At 34.8% G+C, this 19,305-nt stretch overlaps 2 protein-coding genes across 3 annotated transcripts; both read left to right on the top strand.

The window, feature by feature from the left end:
* The first annotated feature begins 225 nt into the window (after positions 1-225).
* LOC104220391 (uncharacterized) lies at positions 226-1,955 on the top strand. 2 transcript variants are annotated; one of them, XM_009771256.2, is made up of 2 exons: positions 226-774; positions 1,310-1,955. In XM_009771256.2, exons 1-2 carry the CDS (start codon positions 292-294, stop codon positions 1,475-1,477), a joined length of 651 nt encoding a protein of 216 aa, XP_009769558.1. In that variant the 5' UTR covers positions 226-291; the 3' UTR covers positions 1,478-1,955. The 2 variants fall into 2 exon arrangements, with proteins under 2 accessions (XP_009769558.1, XP_009769557.1); XM_009771255.2 differs by having other exon boundaries at positions 234-774; positions 1,307-1,705.
* Positions 1,956-8,717: 6,762 nt separating this feature from the next.
* Positions 8,718-12,516, top strand: LOC104220390 (GDSL esterase/lipase At5g45670-like). Its single transcript, XM_009771254.2, has 5 exons — positions 8,718-9,084; positions 10,998-11,122; positions 11,246-11,491; positions 11,638-11,893; positions 12,015-12,516. The coding sequence occupies exons 1-5, from the start codon at positions 8,832-8,834 to the stop codon at positions 12,236-12,238; spliced, it is 1,104 nt and encodes a 367-aa protein (XP_009769556.1). The 5' UTR covers positions 8,718-8,831; the 3' UTR covers positions 12,239-12,516.
* The last annotated feature ends 6,789 nt before the right edge of the window (positions 12,517-19,305 follow it).

Raw genomic sequence — 19,305 nt, 5'->3', positions numbered from 1 at the left:
TGATATATATATATTCAATAGAATGTATAAAAAATATTTATTAATTTTTATTATACTTAGTATGTGTCATTTTGAATGTAATAAGTCAAGCATTTGTCAATAAATTAAAACCATGTTTAACATAAATCTTTTTGAATATTGAAAATAATTTTGATGATTATTTAATTTTATATTATCATCTTCACCTTATATAAAAGAAAATGTTCATGTACTCCTTTTAAAACCCTCCTAAAACCCAACAGTTTTCTTCACTGTCGGGCAAGTCAGCCACCGCCATTCCCGGTGGTTCCAATGCGCAGAACCGGCGTAACTCCCCCAATCTCTCTCCTCTTACTCTTCTTCCTCCTTCTCTCTAACCCACTACCTAGTTCCTCCTTTTCTTTCCCCTTTTCTAACTACCGCACCCTCTTCTCTGTCTCTCATTCCCTTTTCTCCCGCGTCGCCAACCTCCGGGAAGCCCGCGGAGACTCCGCTGGCGCTGCCCGAGCTCGATCCATTGCCATAAAACTGGAGAATGGTTTGGGTATTGGGTTCTGGAAAGTCATGTGGAACGTGGGTTGGGACTATGCGAGAAATTATGCTTGGAGAGATACGACATCGTTTGATATGTTCGGTGCTTTGTCGGAGTTGAATGAAATTCTACGTGGTCTTAGTGATTTTTCGAGTGTCAGTTCAGATAGGGAAAGGGTTAACTGGATGAATCGGAATTATGAGAATCTTTTTAGAGTTTCCAAATCCCTTTTTGGTAGATTCCGGAAGATGTTTCGACATTCGGTAAGATTTATTTTAATTTTTCCGGGCAAAATTTGATGCGTATGCTATAACTTCAGTTTAGTATTGTATTGCTCCCCCATCCCAATATAAGTGATGTGTTTGATTGGGCATAAAGTTTAAGAAAAAGAGAATGACTTTTGAATTATGGTTTAAATCGAGTCATAAATATTTTGTGTGACTTTAAATCATATTATTTATAAATATAGAAATGTATCTTTTTTTTTTTGCCTCCGTGTGATCAGGAGGTCACAGTTTCAATCCGTGGAATAGCCTCTTGTAGAAATGCATGGTAAGATTGCATGCAATAAACCCTTGTGGTGCGGCTCTTCCCGGGCCTCGCGCATAGTGGGAGCCTAGTTCACCGGGCTGCCCTTTTTTATCCTCTTTTTGGGATGAGTAAAAAGGAAAGAACACCACATAAATTGGGATAGAGGGAGTACTAGATATTAAATTGCCAATGCTAATGATTAAACTAAAAATGAAGTGATGTTCCATTGTATTTGGTCTAAGTTTATCTCTTTTTATTTTGAAGCAGGGTCCATTGAAGGAAGTCACGGAGACACTTCAGAAGGAAGTAGTAGATGGTGATTTGCTTAAGGACTGCCTTGAATTGGGCGCTAATGATTTGAAGGGCCTGATCATGGTTTTCAAGGATATTTCTTCAAAATATACCTCTACTTCCTCTACCAGGACAGACCTGTGACTTAGTGAAGTTTGGAACCAAGGTATTATGGTTAACTCTGTAACTAGTTTTGTCGCTTTCCAGTGCAGTACCAACATGGCAACATAAGCGTAAAAGATCAATGTAGAAGAAGCTGATTTTTTTTTCAAGCTGTATTTATGTGACTTGTTAAGAACCAAAACTATCTTCTGCATATTTTTGTTAGTGTAAAAGTGGCTGATTTGTGTTCAATGAAAAAGAGAGTTTCTGAAAGGAACTCAAAGAGAAATGCTGTTAATGTGGTGGGACTCCTCAAGTAGAAGCTGCGTGACATGGGCTGTCGCTATAGCCATTACTAGTAGTATATTTGGATCTGTATATTTTGATTTCATTTTTTGGCAATCATGTCGATCTTATTGAGAGTTGATCTGAAGCCACTTCTCCAAAGTTGGAAACAGTGTACAATCAGAACTGTCTGGCTTTAATATTGCTAATCACACTGAATTTTGTTTTATTACGATATTATCTTCTTTTTCCTCTTGTCCCTTGTGCAGTCCTCTCTGACCTTAATGACAATTAGCTAGTAAATGTTAAGTCATTTGTAACCAAAAGTGCTATTTCCCTTGCATTTGTCCAAATTGAAGTATCAGTTGGTGATTGACACATGAGCTTCTGTAAGTGTTTCGGCCGGGGGGGAGCAACTCTGGGACAAACTTTTAACATGCTCGGGCAGCCTGTTGTAATTTAGGGCCTGTAGTTTTCTTTCCAGGTCTGTAGTTTTCTTTTTCCTTGCCTTAGACTCGGCGGAAGGTTCTTGTGTTGGATAATGCAGCGGTCTGCATGTCCACATGGTGTTCATGATAACCTACTTTCTAAAGGCTTTTATATTGTGAAAGAAATTGCAAATTATGGTTGTTTTGCCTTAGTGTTATTCTATCAAACGTTAATCTATTCTACTAGCATTTGCTGCATGTCTTACCATAGAGCAAGATATACTGGCATGGAATTCGTGATATATGATCATCCTCACTTCCTCATGACAAGGGAAGGCAAAAGAGAATGTTGTTTTTAGCTTAATGTTATTCTATCAAGTGTTAGCCCGCTCTAAGCATTTGCTGCATGCCTAGCAAGTATTAGGCAAGATTACATAGTTAACTTAACTATTGCATACATCTGAGTAGCTTGAATTTTAAATCTGGAGTTGCCCAAGCATCTCATCAGATGGTCAGCCACATTGATGCATTTAGCTTCAGTCTTGGTTTCTGATTGGAAAACTATAAAGCTCGTGGACTATTAGAGCCCTATAGTGGAAAGGAACTTTGAACTACTGAGGGAATTTGCAAAAGAATCAAAGTAGTGAGAACTGATGGTCCTGTACATTTAATGCCAAGTTCCCTTTTTGGAAATTTGATTGTTTGCAGAAGATCTGAAGTTTAAAGATTAAAACTTGATTAATCCAGATCCTAATGAAGGTTGAAAGATTAAAAAAGAAGTTTGATGACAGCTAGAAGAATTCAAGAACAAAAAGTTGTGAAATTAATCCATACTGAAGAAGCATCACGAAGAAAAGGACCTAGGAGCTCAAGTCCAAGGTACCTAAACGAATAAACTAAGAAAAAGGCCCAAAAGATATGTCCACTTCGGCGAGACTTGCTCAAATAGAATCATTTCAAGTTGTTATTTAACTTTTGTCTCCGTTTCCGTAAATTTTGTAAAAGTAGGTTCGGGGAGCATAACTTGTTCAAAGTTCTTATTTGAAGAAGGTAAAGGAGGTAAATTTATGGGGGCAGACATAACTTTGAACAAGCGCGGGGAACAAGTTATGTCACCTGCTTATTCTTATATCTGCAAAAAATAAAACTCAGAGAAAATTTAAACACCAGCCCTCAATGTATCCTATTTCTGCAAAAGTTTGACTTAGTTATGGGGCTCACTGAAATTTTTTGAAGCTTTGAGATCTTAAAGCTAGCAATTTGAAGTTTGCTAAAGGTACCTGATATAATTGAAAAAGGTTGAAGAACTAAAACTAGTGTGTTGATCTGGAGGTCCATTATCTTAAATTCTTATTAGTGACTAAGGGAACTCAATCCCAAAATCAATTACATTCTTGAGAATTTTAAGCGTGGAGGACAAGGGATTTAGAGGGTGTTTGGCTAAGCTTATAAGCCAGTCAAACTAGCTTATAAGCACTTTTCGGCTTATCTATGACGTTTGGTAAAGTTAAAAGCGTTTATAAGCCACGTGCTTATAAGTCAAAAATAAGCCAAAGCCCATAAGCTGGTCATCCACAACTTATAATTTTTTAGCTTATAAGCACTTTAAGTTTGACCAAATTTTTACTATTTTATCCTTAAAATATATTTTTTTAGAAAAAACTCATCGATACTCACTGCCTCAAGTATTGTTTCAACCTAAACCCCCGCCTCTTCAAGTCTTGAATTCTCATTGACTATTTAAGATAAGTAAATTCTATATTCCTTTGCATATTTGTATCTATGTGATTGTGTATTAATCTTTGAACTGTGTGTAATAAATGAGGGCATATCAAAATTTTTGGTGTATTGCTTTCTAAGTGTTGTGGTGATGAAAACAGTGTTTGTTTCTCTTCAAATATTTTGTCCTATTTATGTTTATTTTTTACTGATAAACTTTTGTCAATTTATTAATTATTTTAACTTATAATTATATGCTTATCATAAAATAAATTATATTTATCATAAAATTATCTTATCTAAGCACAGTCGTATTTAAAATAAAATGACAAATAGAATATTTTATATATTTGAATCGGTCTGGAATCTAAAATTTTGAAGAAATTATGCCCTTAAAAATGTAAAGCTATTTAAGTCATTTTAACAGAAAAAAAGCTTATCAGCACCTTTTTATCAAATACTGCAGCAACTTATTATCAATTTAAGCACTTGTATCCAAACATGTAACTGCTTATTTATTAAATCAATTTCAGCACTTAAAAGTTCTTTTTAGCACCTAATGCTTATCAGCTACTTCAATCAAGCTAATTCAAACGGGCTCTTGATACTCATCCTTTTACTGCTCTTTTGTTGAGAGTTAATTTAGAAATCTAAAGATCCATTGTGGATTAAAGGGTGGAGATTTTATCAAGAATATAGGAAGTAACTTCACTTTTAAAGTTGAAGTAAAAAAATTCTGTAAATAAATTTGCTATGCTATTTACTTGTAAGAAAATGGATAATATACTTATTACTCGTATTCTATCTTGGTATAAGTCGGTTGAGCTTATGAGAAGTTCTTGGTATAAGAAAATTTGATAAGTTTGTGTTTGTCAAGTTAAAGTAACTGAATTTTACTGTGGTAAAAGGAAAATTATCCACTTCTTTCCCAATTGAATCCCAGCTGAAGATGTCTGTTATTATCTCAATTGCATTTTTCTATGTTAAATTAAAACAAGAAAATTACAAACAAAAATGTTTTGAGATCCAAAAAACGAATCCATCTCTTCTAGTTTAAAAATTTAAATTTGTCTCTGGCTTCTCTGATCTCTCTAACATCTCTGATGTTGCCTATGGAAGAACGGGGTATTATCATTTTTAGTCCGCGTCAGAAATTATTTATATCTAATAGCTGCAAAAGTATATAAAACTTTTATAATTCTTGTAGATAACATACATAATGTATATATATACAAAAAATATAAAAATATAATATATTTTTCCGGCTATTATTTTTATAACGGCTATACAGTGCCATTTTTCCTCGAAGAACAACCACCCAGAACTTTACCGGTACACCATAGACGGGAGCTCAAGGTTTTGTGAAAATGATAAATAAAGAATTTACTGAGATATTCCAGCAAATGATCTTGCTAAATGTAGTATGGGTGAAATTACGAGCGATTTTAGTTTATAGGATTCATTCAAAGAGATTATTCAAGTGAAATTTTTTCTGAGTATAAAGATGGCTCTGAAAATGTTACGACGAGCTTAATTATAGCTAATTGAAGTAGGTGCTTGCTTTAAGCAAAACGTTTATTCTTGTCATCAACGATTTAATAATGGACAAGTCTATTATTAGTTTGACTTTGGAAGGTCGTACAGATCTATACCATGTGCATTATCATAAATGACTTCTTTAACATCAGAACTATCTAGCTTGGACAATACCGAATGGTAAGCATCCCCACTTACAACCTCGGGATTGTAAGTTCGAGTCATCAAAGGAGTACTAGCTCTAACAAAAGGAATCAAAGGGAAGGGAAATTAAAAAAAAAATAAAAAATACTACCAAACCCAACCAATTATATCTGGTTTTTTAATCTCAGTTTTTCGAGTTTTTGGTTTCTTCCAAAATTTTTTCATAAAGTCTTCGTAGCACAAAACATAAAATTTGTGCTTCAAATATTTCAATAATTCTAGTAACACAGAACTATATAAGGTGTTTTTGAAGAAAATAACGTAAAATTATTAGATGAGTCATGGCATTGTACTAAAATATTCAACAATAAGGATAATAAAATCATATAAAATAAATATTACTAATAAGCCATAATGAAAATAAACATAATCTAAAATTAATAAGTTGCTATAATGAGTACGACTAATAAGTGCTACAATATTATTTACATGACTAAATACTAAAAAAAAAGTTATACACGTTATCTAAACCATGGAAAAAACTAAAAAATAGATATTCAACACTATTGTCATTCCTAGTACAATTGAATTGAATATCTTTTATTAATATTAGTATTGATTTGGGATTTATTTGAGTTACTAACTTTTATGGACTTGCATTCAAAAATTATAAGTCCAAGCTTGAAATAATACGTTAAAAGATAAACCGATGAAAAAGTTTAAGAAATATTTATAAACTATACTACAATTACTATTTTTATGTATTGAATATATAAAACTTCTATACATATAATATCGGGTTGATTTGGTTTCGGTTTGACTTTTTGTAGTTAAAACCAAAACAAACTAATTATGATCGAGTTTTTTTTCTAACACCAAATCAAATTAAATCAAACCAAACCATAATCGAATTCTTTTTCTCGATTTGATTCGAATACGTTTGTCGATTTCCTTTATACACCGCTGCTTAGTGTGCCACTTTCAGCCAAGAATCTACACGTTATATCACTAGTACTGTATCTACGTGCATGAATCAAAATTAGTCGACAAATGAGCTCGGATATCGAATAATTAAATTCTAAAGAAAGTATACATGTAAACACTAAACACCCACATCCAACTCCCACTAAAACGAGAAAAAGAGGAAAAATGAAAAGCCTTCTCAAGATAGACATGTCGGCAAGTAGGTATATGCAATAAATTCTTCAAAAACCATGTGACTGGTAATTTTACGTGCATTAAATACCCTAGGGTCCCTATATCTTCATGACTTCCCTTCATAAAATCTCAACACTCATTCATTTCTCCACTCCCCCTCCATGTTAGCTTGCTGTTTCTGTCTGACTAAGTCGTTCTGAGCATTAACTTGACCTTTTCCAATGGAATTTATTGTAATGCCTCATACAGCTTTCTCTAACTTGAATAGCGATGTATATCATTTACGAACAACTTGATCCTAAAATTAAATTAGTAATAGTTACTCATCAACTTTCTCATAGGCATGTTAGTTGTTATTCTTGTATAACTGTCGTGTGACATGGTGAGTGAGTGATTGCGGTGATGGATCTAGACTAGACGCAACTGGTTCAATAAATTATTCTACTGTGTCAAACTCGTTGTGTCTGGCTCAAACTATATATACATGTGTGTGTGTGAGTGACTCAGTGTGAGGGCAAATAGTTGACATATAATAACAATCAGAACTCAATTTTGGATTCACCACTGATTGCTTGTCCATAATAATGATTCTATTTTTTCCAGACATGGTCATTTTAAGTAATGTTTGCAATTGTTGGCATGGGCGGAGTCAAGGGCGGAAGGGCATCCCTTCGCCTGAAAATTACACTATATATATTAGGCCCAAATTATTTTTTATGTATATTAGTAGATGTTAAACTCAATTTTGACTTATTAAAATTTCTAGTTCCGCCACTAATTGCAGGATATTTTCACTATTAGCTAGTAGCCAATATAACGGTTCCACATGGGAGAAAGACTTGCCTTGGTTTTTGACAATAACACTAAAATCAAGATAGGGTAACTTTTTAATTAATTTAGGCCAATGATCATGTAAGAGTTGAATTAATGGGCGTTGATGATCGTATACGGTCGAAATCAGGTATGCCCGATTTTATGGGTTCGAAGAGTCTCTTCAAGCCCGAGTTCAGAATGAACCGAGTTCGAGCCCGATGACGGAGTACAAGGCTCGAAGATCGAGGTACGCGATGAGCATCGAGGCCGAGTATGACCAACCCCGAGATGATGCCGTTATGGGTTTGTAACAGAAGAGAAAGATTCCCGCAACGTCCCTAAGATCATGGCGTGAATTCCGGAATAGATTTGTACGAGTTTGTACGGATTTGTAGTAAGCGGTTAGATAGCTGTCCCAATAAGATTCCTTACTGTAAATAGAAATGTACCTTATTTAGGGTTCCCCTACTATATAAAGGGGATACCAATCATTTGTAACGCATCATCAATCATTGACATAAGAATATACTCTCTTACTTTCTTGCTCATTACTCACCAGAATTGTCTTTTAACTTTATTGTCTTTACTTTACTGTTCTCGTTGACCTATCTCGAGGCCATCATAGCTTGAGGTCAAGACTTGCTTAAGCACTGTTTGATTCAACTTACTTGTTTAATTTATACGTTTTATTTCTTGGTTATTAATTAGTATTGAACTAAATCACATATCTTTAAAACCACAAACAAGCCTAATTGTTACTCGTATTTTCGAGGTAAACAATGATAGATAAACTAAGTCACATATAGTAAAACGGTAGAAAGAGCGATGACAGCAGTGCAATAAAGGAGCTGATGAGTATAACACACCATACCCATATTTTACAATCATTGAGAAAATGATTTCTTTAGCAGCTATGAGCTAACTACTACCATGGAATACACAGTTCATTTATCCCAAGATAAACTGTTGGTTCTCTTCCTTGTTCAGAAGTTGAAGTCCCATGCACATGCACGTCAGTTTCAGAGACATTGGAAATCTGTGAAACTAAAAGGAAATATGCATAATACAGTCACTGTTGAATCTCACTGCTCATCAGTCATCACACTTTCTCCGCCGCGTGAAATTAAATGCATCCAACTAACCTCTTAATTACTGGATTTTCATAAATTAAAGTCTTCCCAGTACTCTTTAGTCTTTTTGTCTCTCACTTATTGACCTCAACCCATATATATACACACTAGACACTGATTTGAAGCTTCTCATCCCTGTCCCAAAGACTCTTTTTTCCCTTCTTTTTCTTACTTAGGATTATAATGGGTAGGGAAGTGATGAAATGGATGATGGTGTATGTGGTGCTTTTGGGATTGAATTTGGGTGAATATTATGGGGCAAGAGGAGATCCTCAAGTGCCTTGTTATTTTATATTTGGTGATTCTTTAGTGGATAATGGGAATAACAACAACATTCAATCATTGGCTAGGGCTAATTACTTGCCTTATGGTATTGATTACCCTGGTGGTCCTACCGGAAGGTTTTCCAATGGAAAAACTACAGTTGATGTTATTGGTAAGTATCTCTCTCTTGGTTTTCAGCTCTGTGTTTGTTTTCCCCTGTAATGTAACATTTTAATTTTATGACTGGTGTGAGATTTTGTAAGCAGAAGTAATATAACTTTTTTCAACTTAAATTTTTTAATGGCAAAATACTTTAAACCACTCTTAAATTTGGCTCAGATTATTAGTATCCTCCCCAAACAATGCCCGGTCTTAATTACCCCCCTCAACTTGGCATTTTGAGAGACATTACCATAGACGGTGATATGACAAAAAGTGTGGGTGCACTCATCTGCCACGTGAATTTTTCTGTATATGTGACATTTTTTTGAAAAATAAAATATATTTTTACCGTTTTAAGAATATTACTTTTTTAGATAAATTTTTTTCGAAGACAGTTTATAATAAAACTTGGATAGAACTACATTATTTTGGCAAAATATTTTTATTTGGCCAAAAATAATAAAGTTTTAGTTAATCCTTTTTTGAATTTGACCTGAAAATAAAGATTTATACAATTGAAATAAATAGTCAAGACATCTAAAAACTTATAAAAAATACATAGTTTGAAATTAATTACTTTGGTTATAAATTTTTATAAAGCTCTAAATTACGGTGCTCTAATTTTTTTTTCTTCAAATTTTTCCTAAAAATTAAAATACACAGTTGAAATACATAGTCAATGCATCAAAAGAAGAAATAAAAAGAATGTATTGATGCAATGATTATTTATTTTTTATAGCTTTTTAGATGCCTTGAGTATTTATTTCAATTGTATAAATCTTTATTTTTCAGGTCAAAACAAAAAAAGATTAACTGAAACTTTATTATTTTTGGCCAAATAAAAATATTTAGCCTAAATATGTAGTTCTATCCAAGTTTTATTGTATTCGAATTTTTTTTATCTAAAAAGTAATATTCTTAAAACGGTAAAAATATATTTTATTTTTCAAAAAAAATGCCACATATACAGAAAAATCCATGTGGCAGGCGAGTGCACCCATACTTTTTGCCACATCAGCGTCTAAGGGGGTAATGTCTCTCAAAAGGCCAAGTTGATGGGGGTAATTAAGACCGGGCATAGTTCGGGGAGGATACAAATAATCTGAGCAAAGTTTAGGGGTGGTTTAAAGTATTTTGCTTTTTTAATTAGCTAAGGTATTTATGGTACCAAAACGAGCCTGCAGGTAGCTTATTCCAAGTTATTAACATACTTAAGTAATGCATTCTGTGGGTGTGGATTAAGCGCCTATGCTCTCAACCCCATGGAAGAAATACGACCTCTCTCAAATTAATTAAAAATAATATTGTTATGGTTTCTGTTTCATTCTAAAGCTAAAAGCAAATTTCATGTAACGAATATAAAATTCATAGTAATACTCTTTGATATGCTGGTTGATCAATTATTCCTTATTGACTGATGGATTTATTTCTTTGGAAAGGTTTGTATTTGTCTGTCTCATAAAAAAAGAAACTCTTTATGATAGACTTATTATGTAAAGCACCACTTGTTCCTTCCGTTTGTAGAAAAGATTCCTATGTTACCTTTTATTTTTTATTTTTATACAAGCATTAGTACGTACCTTTCATTTTTTACACTAATTTATTCCACAATGGGATAATTAATATGTGCGCGCTAATTTATTGCACTAATAAATTGCTGTGAATTAAGCCGTGTAGGAGTAGTATGTCAATTATGATACTATCCCAATCATAATAAGTTCTACCTAACATCTAAAAATTTAAACAAAGGCATAACTCTACCTTTCCATTAAAAAAGAGGAAAAAGAAAAGGCAACTAAAGGTTGAAAATAAGGAGTAACATAAAAGCCTTAGCTTTCCTTTACACAATTCGTTTTATCTTTTTAACTTTTCCAAAATAAACCAAATATTCTTATTATATAAACATTGTGTTTAAATTTACAGCTGAGCTTTTGGGGTTCGAGGATTATATTCCACCCTATGCAGCTGCAAGGGGTGAAGACATACTCAGAGGTGTAAATTATGCATCTGCTGCTGCTGGAATTAGAGAAGAAACTGGCCAGCAATTGGTAATTCTATGGAAATATATAAATATTGTTGTTTCTTCATTTCCTTTGATTTTCTTCGGTTTTTGTGCACTGATCTTTTCTTATCTTCACATTTCTGAATTTCTGTTTACATAATTTTTATAGGGAGCGAGGATTAGTTTTGCTGCGCAGGTAAATAATTACAGGAATACAGTGCAACAAGTGGTGCAAATACTAGGAGATGAAGATTCAGCTGCAAATTATTTGAGCAAGTGCATATACTCTGTTGGATTAGGCAGCAATGATTATCTCAATAATTATTTCATGCCCCTTTATTACTCCACTAGCAGACAATTCAATCCGGAGCAATATGCTGATGTTCTTATTCAACAATATACTCAACAATTGAAGGTGAGTTTACCTATTTTATTTTTTAATTTAAGCGGTTGAAGGAACAACTATTTAGGTTAATTCTTTATTTATTTTCGGCAAATTAACCCACACCATCACACGAGTCAACTCTTATTGTGCTATTGCGTATTTGTGTATTGCTTCAGACTTTGTATGATTATGGAGCAAGGAAGTTTGTCTTAATTGGAGTGGGGCAAATTGGTTGTAGCCCAAATTCTCTGGCACAAAACAGTCCTGATGGCAAAACCTGTGCACAAAATATAAATGTTGCAAACCAGATATTCAACAATAGGCTAAGGGGTATTGTGGATGATTTCAACAGCAATACACCAGATGCCAAATTCATCTACATTAATGCTTATGACATCTTCCAAGATTTAATTGACAACCCCTCAGCATTTGGTAATGTTTTTTCTTTCTTTCTAATAATTCTGTATTGTATGCTAAAGCAACCTATGACTCAAGAAATGTTAACTAAATAAAAATTTTGGCTAACACATTTGACTTTATAATTTTTTTTCAGGATTTAGAGTGACAAATGCTGGATGTTGTGGAGTAGGAAGGAACAACGGGCAAATAACATGTCTTCCTCTACAAAATCCATGCCCAAACAGAGATGAATATCTGTTCTGGGATGCATTTCATCCAGGTGAAGCTGCAAATGTAATTGTCGGGAGAAGATCATACAGAGCTGAAAGGCCATCAGATTCTTATCCTTTTGATATTCAGCGCTTAGCTCAACTCTGAAGATAAGAGATGAGGCTAAATCAGATCACTCATCCTCGTCTAAAATATTCTTGTGGAATTTTCTATTGTAATTGTCATATATAATGTACTATGAGTTATTAATTAATTTTATTATTTGAAAAATGTTGTAGCTTTGTCCTACATGTGAGTTCAACGACTTGCTTTTTAATTTTATTTTTTTCCTTTTTAGTTTCAAATAGTGTGTCTGTAGATTCTCCCATTAAACAGTGTATTCGATATCATTTAATAAATCGAAAATGGTCTGATATGTTCCTCTACCATGATAAATTGTTTAAAGTTGTCCTCCGCTATACTATTGGACCATAAAACTTCTTGCCGTCTTACTATCCGAACAAATGTATCCTTAATTGGACGGAGGGAACACATGGCACCCATCCGTGCCCTTTTTACATCTGGGCACATATTAAGCGACCCACTCCACGAAACCCCCATACCCATAACCCGTAACCCGTGATTTATAACACAAAATAAACCCCAATCCTAAGTTATACTTCTACAGCCATTTCCATCAAACCCTCTATGCTCTAAGCTCCTTCAAGACTGCACATTGCAACAAATTTCTTTTTCTATTGGTGGTGGTAAAAGTGGATCAAATATCGGAGTCTAGTGCTACATCAAAGAGGAGGTGCCATTGTGGAGAGATTGCCAACTACTTTCGATCGACCACACCTCAAAATCCCGGAAGGAGATTCTATAAATGTGCTAAACCTGAAGTAAGTTAAAAATTTTCATGTGTTTAGTTTATTAATGGTTTGTACAAAAATTAAATTTTTATTCCTTCTAACCTAATTATTGTTCATTATTGTTAGTGAGTCGTGTGGATATTGGGAATGGGAGACGAACCTTTTTCGGACCGACCGTTAATAGAAATCAGTAAGTTGCAGTGTAAATTGGATGCTGCTAATATACAATCAATATGTTGAAGCAACTGTCGGAGTCATGCAAGTTAGAAAGGGACAAATTGTCAGGAAAAAGTTGAAGAGTTGGAGGTTGAAAAAAATGTTGAAGTGAACAAAGCAAGGGAAATCGAAGATAAAGTGGTTAAGATGAAGATGTTTATTTTGATTTCAGTTGCACTTTTTGTTGGATTTGTTGCGGAAATGTGGGTGGAGTAAATTCTGTAAAAGAAAGATGGCATATTCTCCATATTTCACTTCCTAGTTCTTGTAATACTTAGACATTTGTATGCTCTTATCTACCAACTTTTTAGCCATTGTAAAACAATGACATCAATTGCTAACGTATGTTTCAAGTACTAGTGTTTTGATGTTCTATCTATTGTCCCCTTTTAATGCTCATATCTACTGATTTGTACTAGTTTCAATTATTTAATTCCTTTGCCAAAGTTGTAAATAAAATATGTTTTCTTTCAAATGCTTGAAGACACTTCGAAACATAGACATTTGAAACATAGACACCCGAAGACAAATGCTTACAACAATTAAACTACAACTTAGAGCTTAGAACTAACAACTTACAATATTGAACTCCAATATGGCAAGTTAGAACTTCGAAACAGTTAGATTAATATGGCATCCAATTTCAGTAATTACATCACCAAAAACATACATTTTTCATAGTAACTCCAGTAATTACATCACCAAAAACATACACCAAAAAACTATAATTTCAGTAATTACATCACTGGATGATAATATAATATCCAGTCATAACATTCAGAACCAACCATTAATGACAGAATACTAAATGAGAGATATCTGTCTATAAGTTTGCAGTAAGTACATCCCACACATAACAAAAAAATTCCAGCCTTGTCTTCATTTTTTCCTCTTTGATTTCAGCTTCCCAATTCTTTCTTGCCCTTGTTTTCTCAACTAATTTGCAGTTATGGTAGCATTCCCCTTCCACTGTAATGTTGGGGCTGAATATGGTAGATTTGTTGGCACACTAACACCACTGTGATCATCAGTGAAGTTGATTGACCTTGTCCTAGCTGGTATTTGTACCTATTGTTTCATCCTAAGCCTTGTAGTTACTTCTGATATAACTCTGGGCCTAAGCACAACATCTTCTTCATGTCTAACTCTTGAACTAAACATTCTTTTAGGTGTAAGCATGAACCTAAGCCTACTGTCCTAACTTGGTTGAGTGGCTTGAGGTGCTGAACAGTTGATATCATTTTCAGCTTGAGGTGCTGAACTGTCCTGACTTGGTTCAGTTTCATGATCTATCAAACAACTTGGCCTCTTCCTCTGCTGCTTTCCTTTTGAATTTTTTGCAGCAGGTGCTGAACTGGTTGCAGCCTGCTTAGTTGTTGTAGCAGGTGTTGAACTAATGACAACTTGCTCAGTTCTTCCACTCTTGCTTTGCTTCTTTCCCTGATAAAGATAGTTAAAAAGACAAGTTAGAAAATATTTTTTATATCTAGTATTTAATGCTTTGAAGTTCATGTAAAACAATTACCTGACTACAAGTCCTTGCATTATGAGTTGTTTCTCTACATTTGCTACAAGTCATGATTCTTTCTTTTTTGGACTGTGATCACACTCCTTGTCTTTTAATTGCCTCATCCTTCTGCTATCTCTCTTAACCTTAGATCTGCCAGCCAAATCACAACCTCTAGAGGCTCCATTGCTTGAGATGATTCAATCTTCCAAAACTTTTCTCCCCTAACAAGCTGTATCTTGTGCCTATAAGTCAGCAGAAATGCCTCCTTGCTATACCACCAGTTTATTTCTGTCATTGAATCACCAGAGTCATGAAGTATAGCTCTAATAGCATGTGGACATGGGATTCCTGTAAGGTCCCATGACCTGCAAGTGCACTTCTTCACAGCCAAATTGACACAATGCTTGTCAGATTCTTCTATAACTTCATAGCCATTTTGACCATTTGCATTTACTTCACACACTGTTTGAGCAATCTACAGGTACTCATTGTACAAGTCCATGTATTTTGGACTGAAATCATGTCTCCAACTCCTAACTTCTTCTTCATGTTCTTTTAACAGGTTCATGGTCTTGATTCTGATGTCCTCTAGCATCTTGATTATAGGCTTATGACTTGCATCCACAATCCACTTGTTGAAGGATTCAATCAAGTTATTTTCAACTAACTGATTCTTGCATATTGTGTCCATATATGTTCTACACCAGGCCTGAGGTGGGTACCTCAACAAAGCCTCTGCAGCATCTTTGTTCAAGTCCCATATTTTTTCTAGCTAATCTTTTAAATCTTCTGCATATGTGCACCATGTACACCACCATAAAACCTTCTTGTTTTCCCTAGTTTTGTACTGTTTGCACCAGTTAGATTCAATATGTCTAACACAATACCTGTGATGTGCCTAGGGAAGGACTATTTTGACTGCATCAAGCAATCCCTACAATGGTTATCCAAAACATAAAAAGCTGGTTAGAAACATATATCAAGTAAAAAGTAAATAGAAAAATGAATAAAAGTTGATAGAATTGTTTAGAAACTTCATCTTTTGCATATCTGACATGAAGGTGATTCCTTCCCCTTCCTTGAGGTCCAAAGAAGATTGAAGCAACTGCATGAACCAATTTCAAGTATTTTTTTGTCTCTTTATCAACAACTGCCCATGCCAAATGGTAAAAATGATATTGTGAATCCTATCCAATTGCCACTAACAGTTGGCCTTTGGCTTTGCCCTTCAAAAAAGTACCATCCAGACCAATAAAAGGTCTCATTCCTAGATTGAAACCCATCTTCAAAGCATGTAAACACACATACATCCTCAATAACCTTCTTCTTCCTTCTTCAAGTGCACTCTTTGAAAGTGTAACAACCACATCACTACCAGGGTTACTTTCCCTCAATTCATTGGCATAAACCTCAAGTTTATTGTACTCATCTGAAAAACTACCATCTAGTGACTCCAATACCATTCTCTTAGCCCACTTGCACTTCCCATGACTAACATTTAGCTCAAAGATTCTCTTCAAATCGAACATCATCTCCCTAACCATGTACTTAGGATTATCTTGTAACTTCTTCTTGAAATATTGTGCAATGGTACTAAAATCAATAGTTTTGTTATCAAATACAGTGCCACAATCCTGTTCAACATTTAAAGTCTTAATTTTAACCCCAACAAATTTTTCTTTTGATATTAAACAAACAAAGGGACAACCAACAATATCACAACTATACCTAAGCCTTTCTAGGTCACTCTTCTCTAATTTCAATCTTTTCTTGTTAGCCAGAGAATATAATTTCATATACTTCCTAGCTTTTGGTATGTCCTTTTGTATAACTCTTTGTGGTCACTAAGTTTTTCAGTTATTTTCCTTTTCTTTTATGCTTTAAATTTTTCTAATTCTTCAGAATTGTATCCGTCAGAGTCAGTACTAAAGTCAGATCCTATATAACTTAAGCTACAATCAGTACCAACATCATCCACAACTTTATTAGATTCTTCTTCATATTGTACAATATTGGGAATAGAGTAAATAGGGGACTCACATTCATCTACACCAAATAGGTTCACTACATTGAATTCATTTTGTATTAACTTTTGTAAATGTCTAACACCATCATCCTCTTCAATCACATAAAATTTATCAGATGGGTAGCAACTATATGTTGTTGAACCCCTATGTCACGACCCAAAATCCATTAAAGATCGTGATGGCGCCGGACATCGCTGTCAGGCAAGTCAACACTAAATACTTGATTTAGGTCTCATTTTAATATTTTTACAATCATAGTTTTCCTTCAATTAAATAGTAGAGGATAAAAAAAATTCCGAGTAAATAATAACATTTTTAACAATCTCAATACTGAATAACCCATAATCACCCCAGAATCCAGTGTCACAAGTGTATGAGCATCATTACGAAAATAAAAATGAAATACAACATCTGTCTGGAATACAAATTTGGACCGGAAAGAAATATAAATACTCTGAAGGAGACTCTGTTGGCTACGAGTCGTATGGAATGCAACTCACCTAAGTCCCCGCATTAACCACGTCGCTGCGCCCACAAGGCCACTAAATATATATGTTCTTGCACAACAAAATATGCATCAAGTGTAGTATGGGTACGTAAACAACAAGTACCCAGTAAGTATCCAGTCTAACCTCGAAGAAGTAGTGACGAGAGGTCGACTCCGACACTTACTATGGGCCAACAATAATATACCGATAATATAATTAATTATGGATTTTATAAAACAGCTATAAACTCAATAATAAGAAGCAAGTAAACAATTCTTGTGTTAATAAGATATTTCCAAATTTTATTTTCATCACTTATCATCTGTACCTCAAGTCAATGAAGTAAAATCAATTATTATAGATTTCAGAGCAACCAATTAAATCATGTGCAATCATGCCGAGGTCATACGACCCGATCCAATATAATATTTAAACTGTGCACTGTCGAGGGTCGAACGGAACGAACCATAGATGCATCTATCTGCTACCGAGGCATTTGGCCCGCTCCACGAAAAGAAAGTACATTCAAACAACCAAATCAAGAATTATTAAGGGGCACTTATTCAAGGAAATACCAAATTCTCATTTAACATTCAAGAAAAAAAATGAAGTTTAACCTATTCAAATTTCTTTACCAAGTTCAATATGATTTAAGCAATTAAATTAAGAAGAAGGTTGCAAGCATCACAAGTATAATATGAATTGGGTCCTAGACTACCCGGACTTAAGCATGATAGTAGCTACATACGTACTCTCATCACCTCGTGCGTACGTAGTCCCCCACAAATAGAAACACATATTGAGTTATTTTACCTATGAGGTTAATTTCCTCTTAAAAGGTTAGAAAGGAGACTTACCTCACTCCGAAATTTCATAGCCGGCTCCCAAGCCTTTCCAACAACTCAAACAGATGCTCAACGCTCCAAAACTAGTCAATAAATGTTCAAACCCATAAAAATGTACTCTAATACTCACAACAATTCAATTTAAACAATTTTTCCAACTCCGCTCGAAAAGTTGACAAAATCACACTCAGGCCCACGTGCACGGATTCCGAAAATTTTCGAAGATAAACTTTACTCATAACACCACAAACTCAAATATATAATTTATTCCAAGTTCCATGTCCAATTTCGTGGTCAAAATTCGAAAATATAAATTTCTAGGTTTTTTTTCAAAACCCCGAATTTCCACTAATTTCTCGTGATTTTCCATGTTAAAATCCAGATATAATCAAAGTAATTAACTTGCAATAGGTGAGATTAACATACCTCCAAGTTACTAGGTGAATACCCCGATCAAGAAGTTCCAAAAATCGCCCAAGAATGAAGAAATGAGCGAAAATGCTCAAACCCCAGCTTTAAAAACTCATTGCCCAGCGATCTTCGCGCCTACGACAAAATCCTCCACACCCACGGTAAAATCCTTCGCGCTTGCGGTGTCTACGCCTGCGATGGATTTTTTGAACTTGCAGCTTCGCATCGCAGCAAAATTCTTTGCGCCCGCGGTGCCGGGCCAGCCCATGCATTTTCGCTTCTGCGACTCATGCCCCGTTTTTGCGAGCTCGCACTTGCGTCTATCCAAGCACAGGTGCGATCGCACCAGAAGCTGGGAGCTTCAGCTGATGCTCTCCAAGTTCAAACTTGGTCTGAGGCTCATCCGGTTAACACCAGAGGCTCCCGGGGCCCCGCCCGAACATACCAACAAGTTTGAAATCATAAAACGGGCTCGCTCGAACCCTCTAAATGCATAAAACAACATCAAAACTAAGAATCACACCTCAAATCAAATTGATTCAACTTAGAAATTTCAAACTTCTACATTCGATGTCGAACCCTATCAAATCACGTTCGATTAAGCTCAAATTTTGCACACATGTCACATTAAACATTACGGACCTACTTCAACTTTTGGAATCGAAATCCGACCCCGATATCAAAAGTCCACATTACGGACCTACTTCAACTTTTCAAATTTCTAACTTTCGCCAATTGACCCCAAAATGACCTATGGACCTCTAAATCCAATTCCGGACGCACTCCCAATACCAGAATCACCATACAGAGCTATTCTCAGACTCGAAATCCCAAACGGACCTCGATAACATGGAAATGCACTTCAA

The sequence above is a fragment of the Nicotiana sylvestris genome, chromosome 2 (genome assembly GCF_000393655.2).
Source record: "Nicotiana sylvestris chromosome 2, ASM39365v2, whole genome shotgun sequence".
Lineage (NCBI taxonomy): Eukaryota > Viridiplantae > Streptophyta > Magnoliopsida > Solanales > Solanaceae > Nicotiana > Nicotiana sylvestris.
The sequence above is the reverse complement of the archived record's forward strand: the minus strand, read 5'-3'. Positions and strand labels throughout refer to the sequence as shown.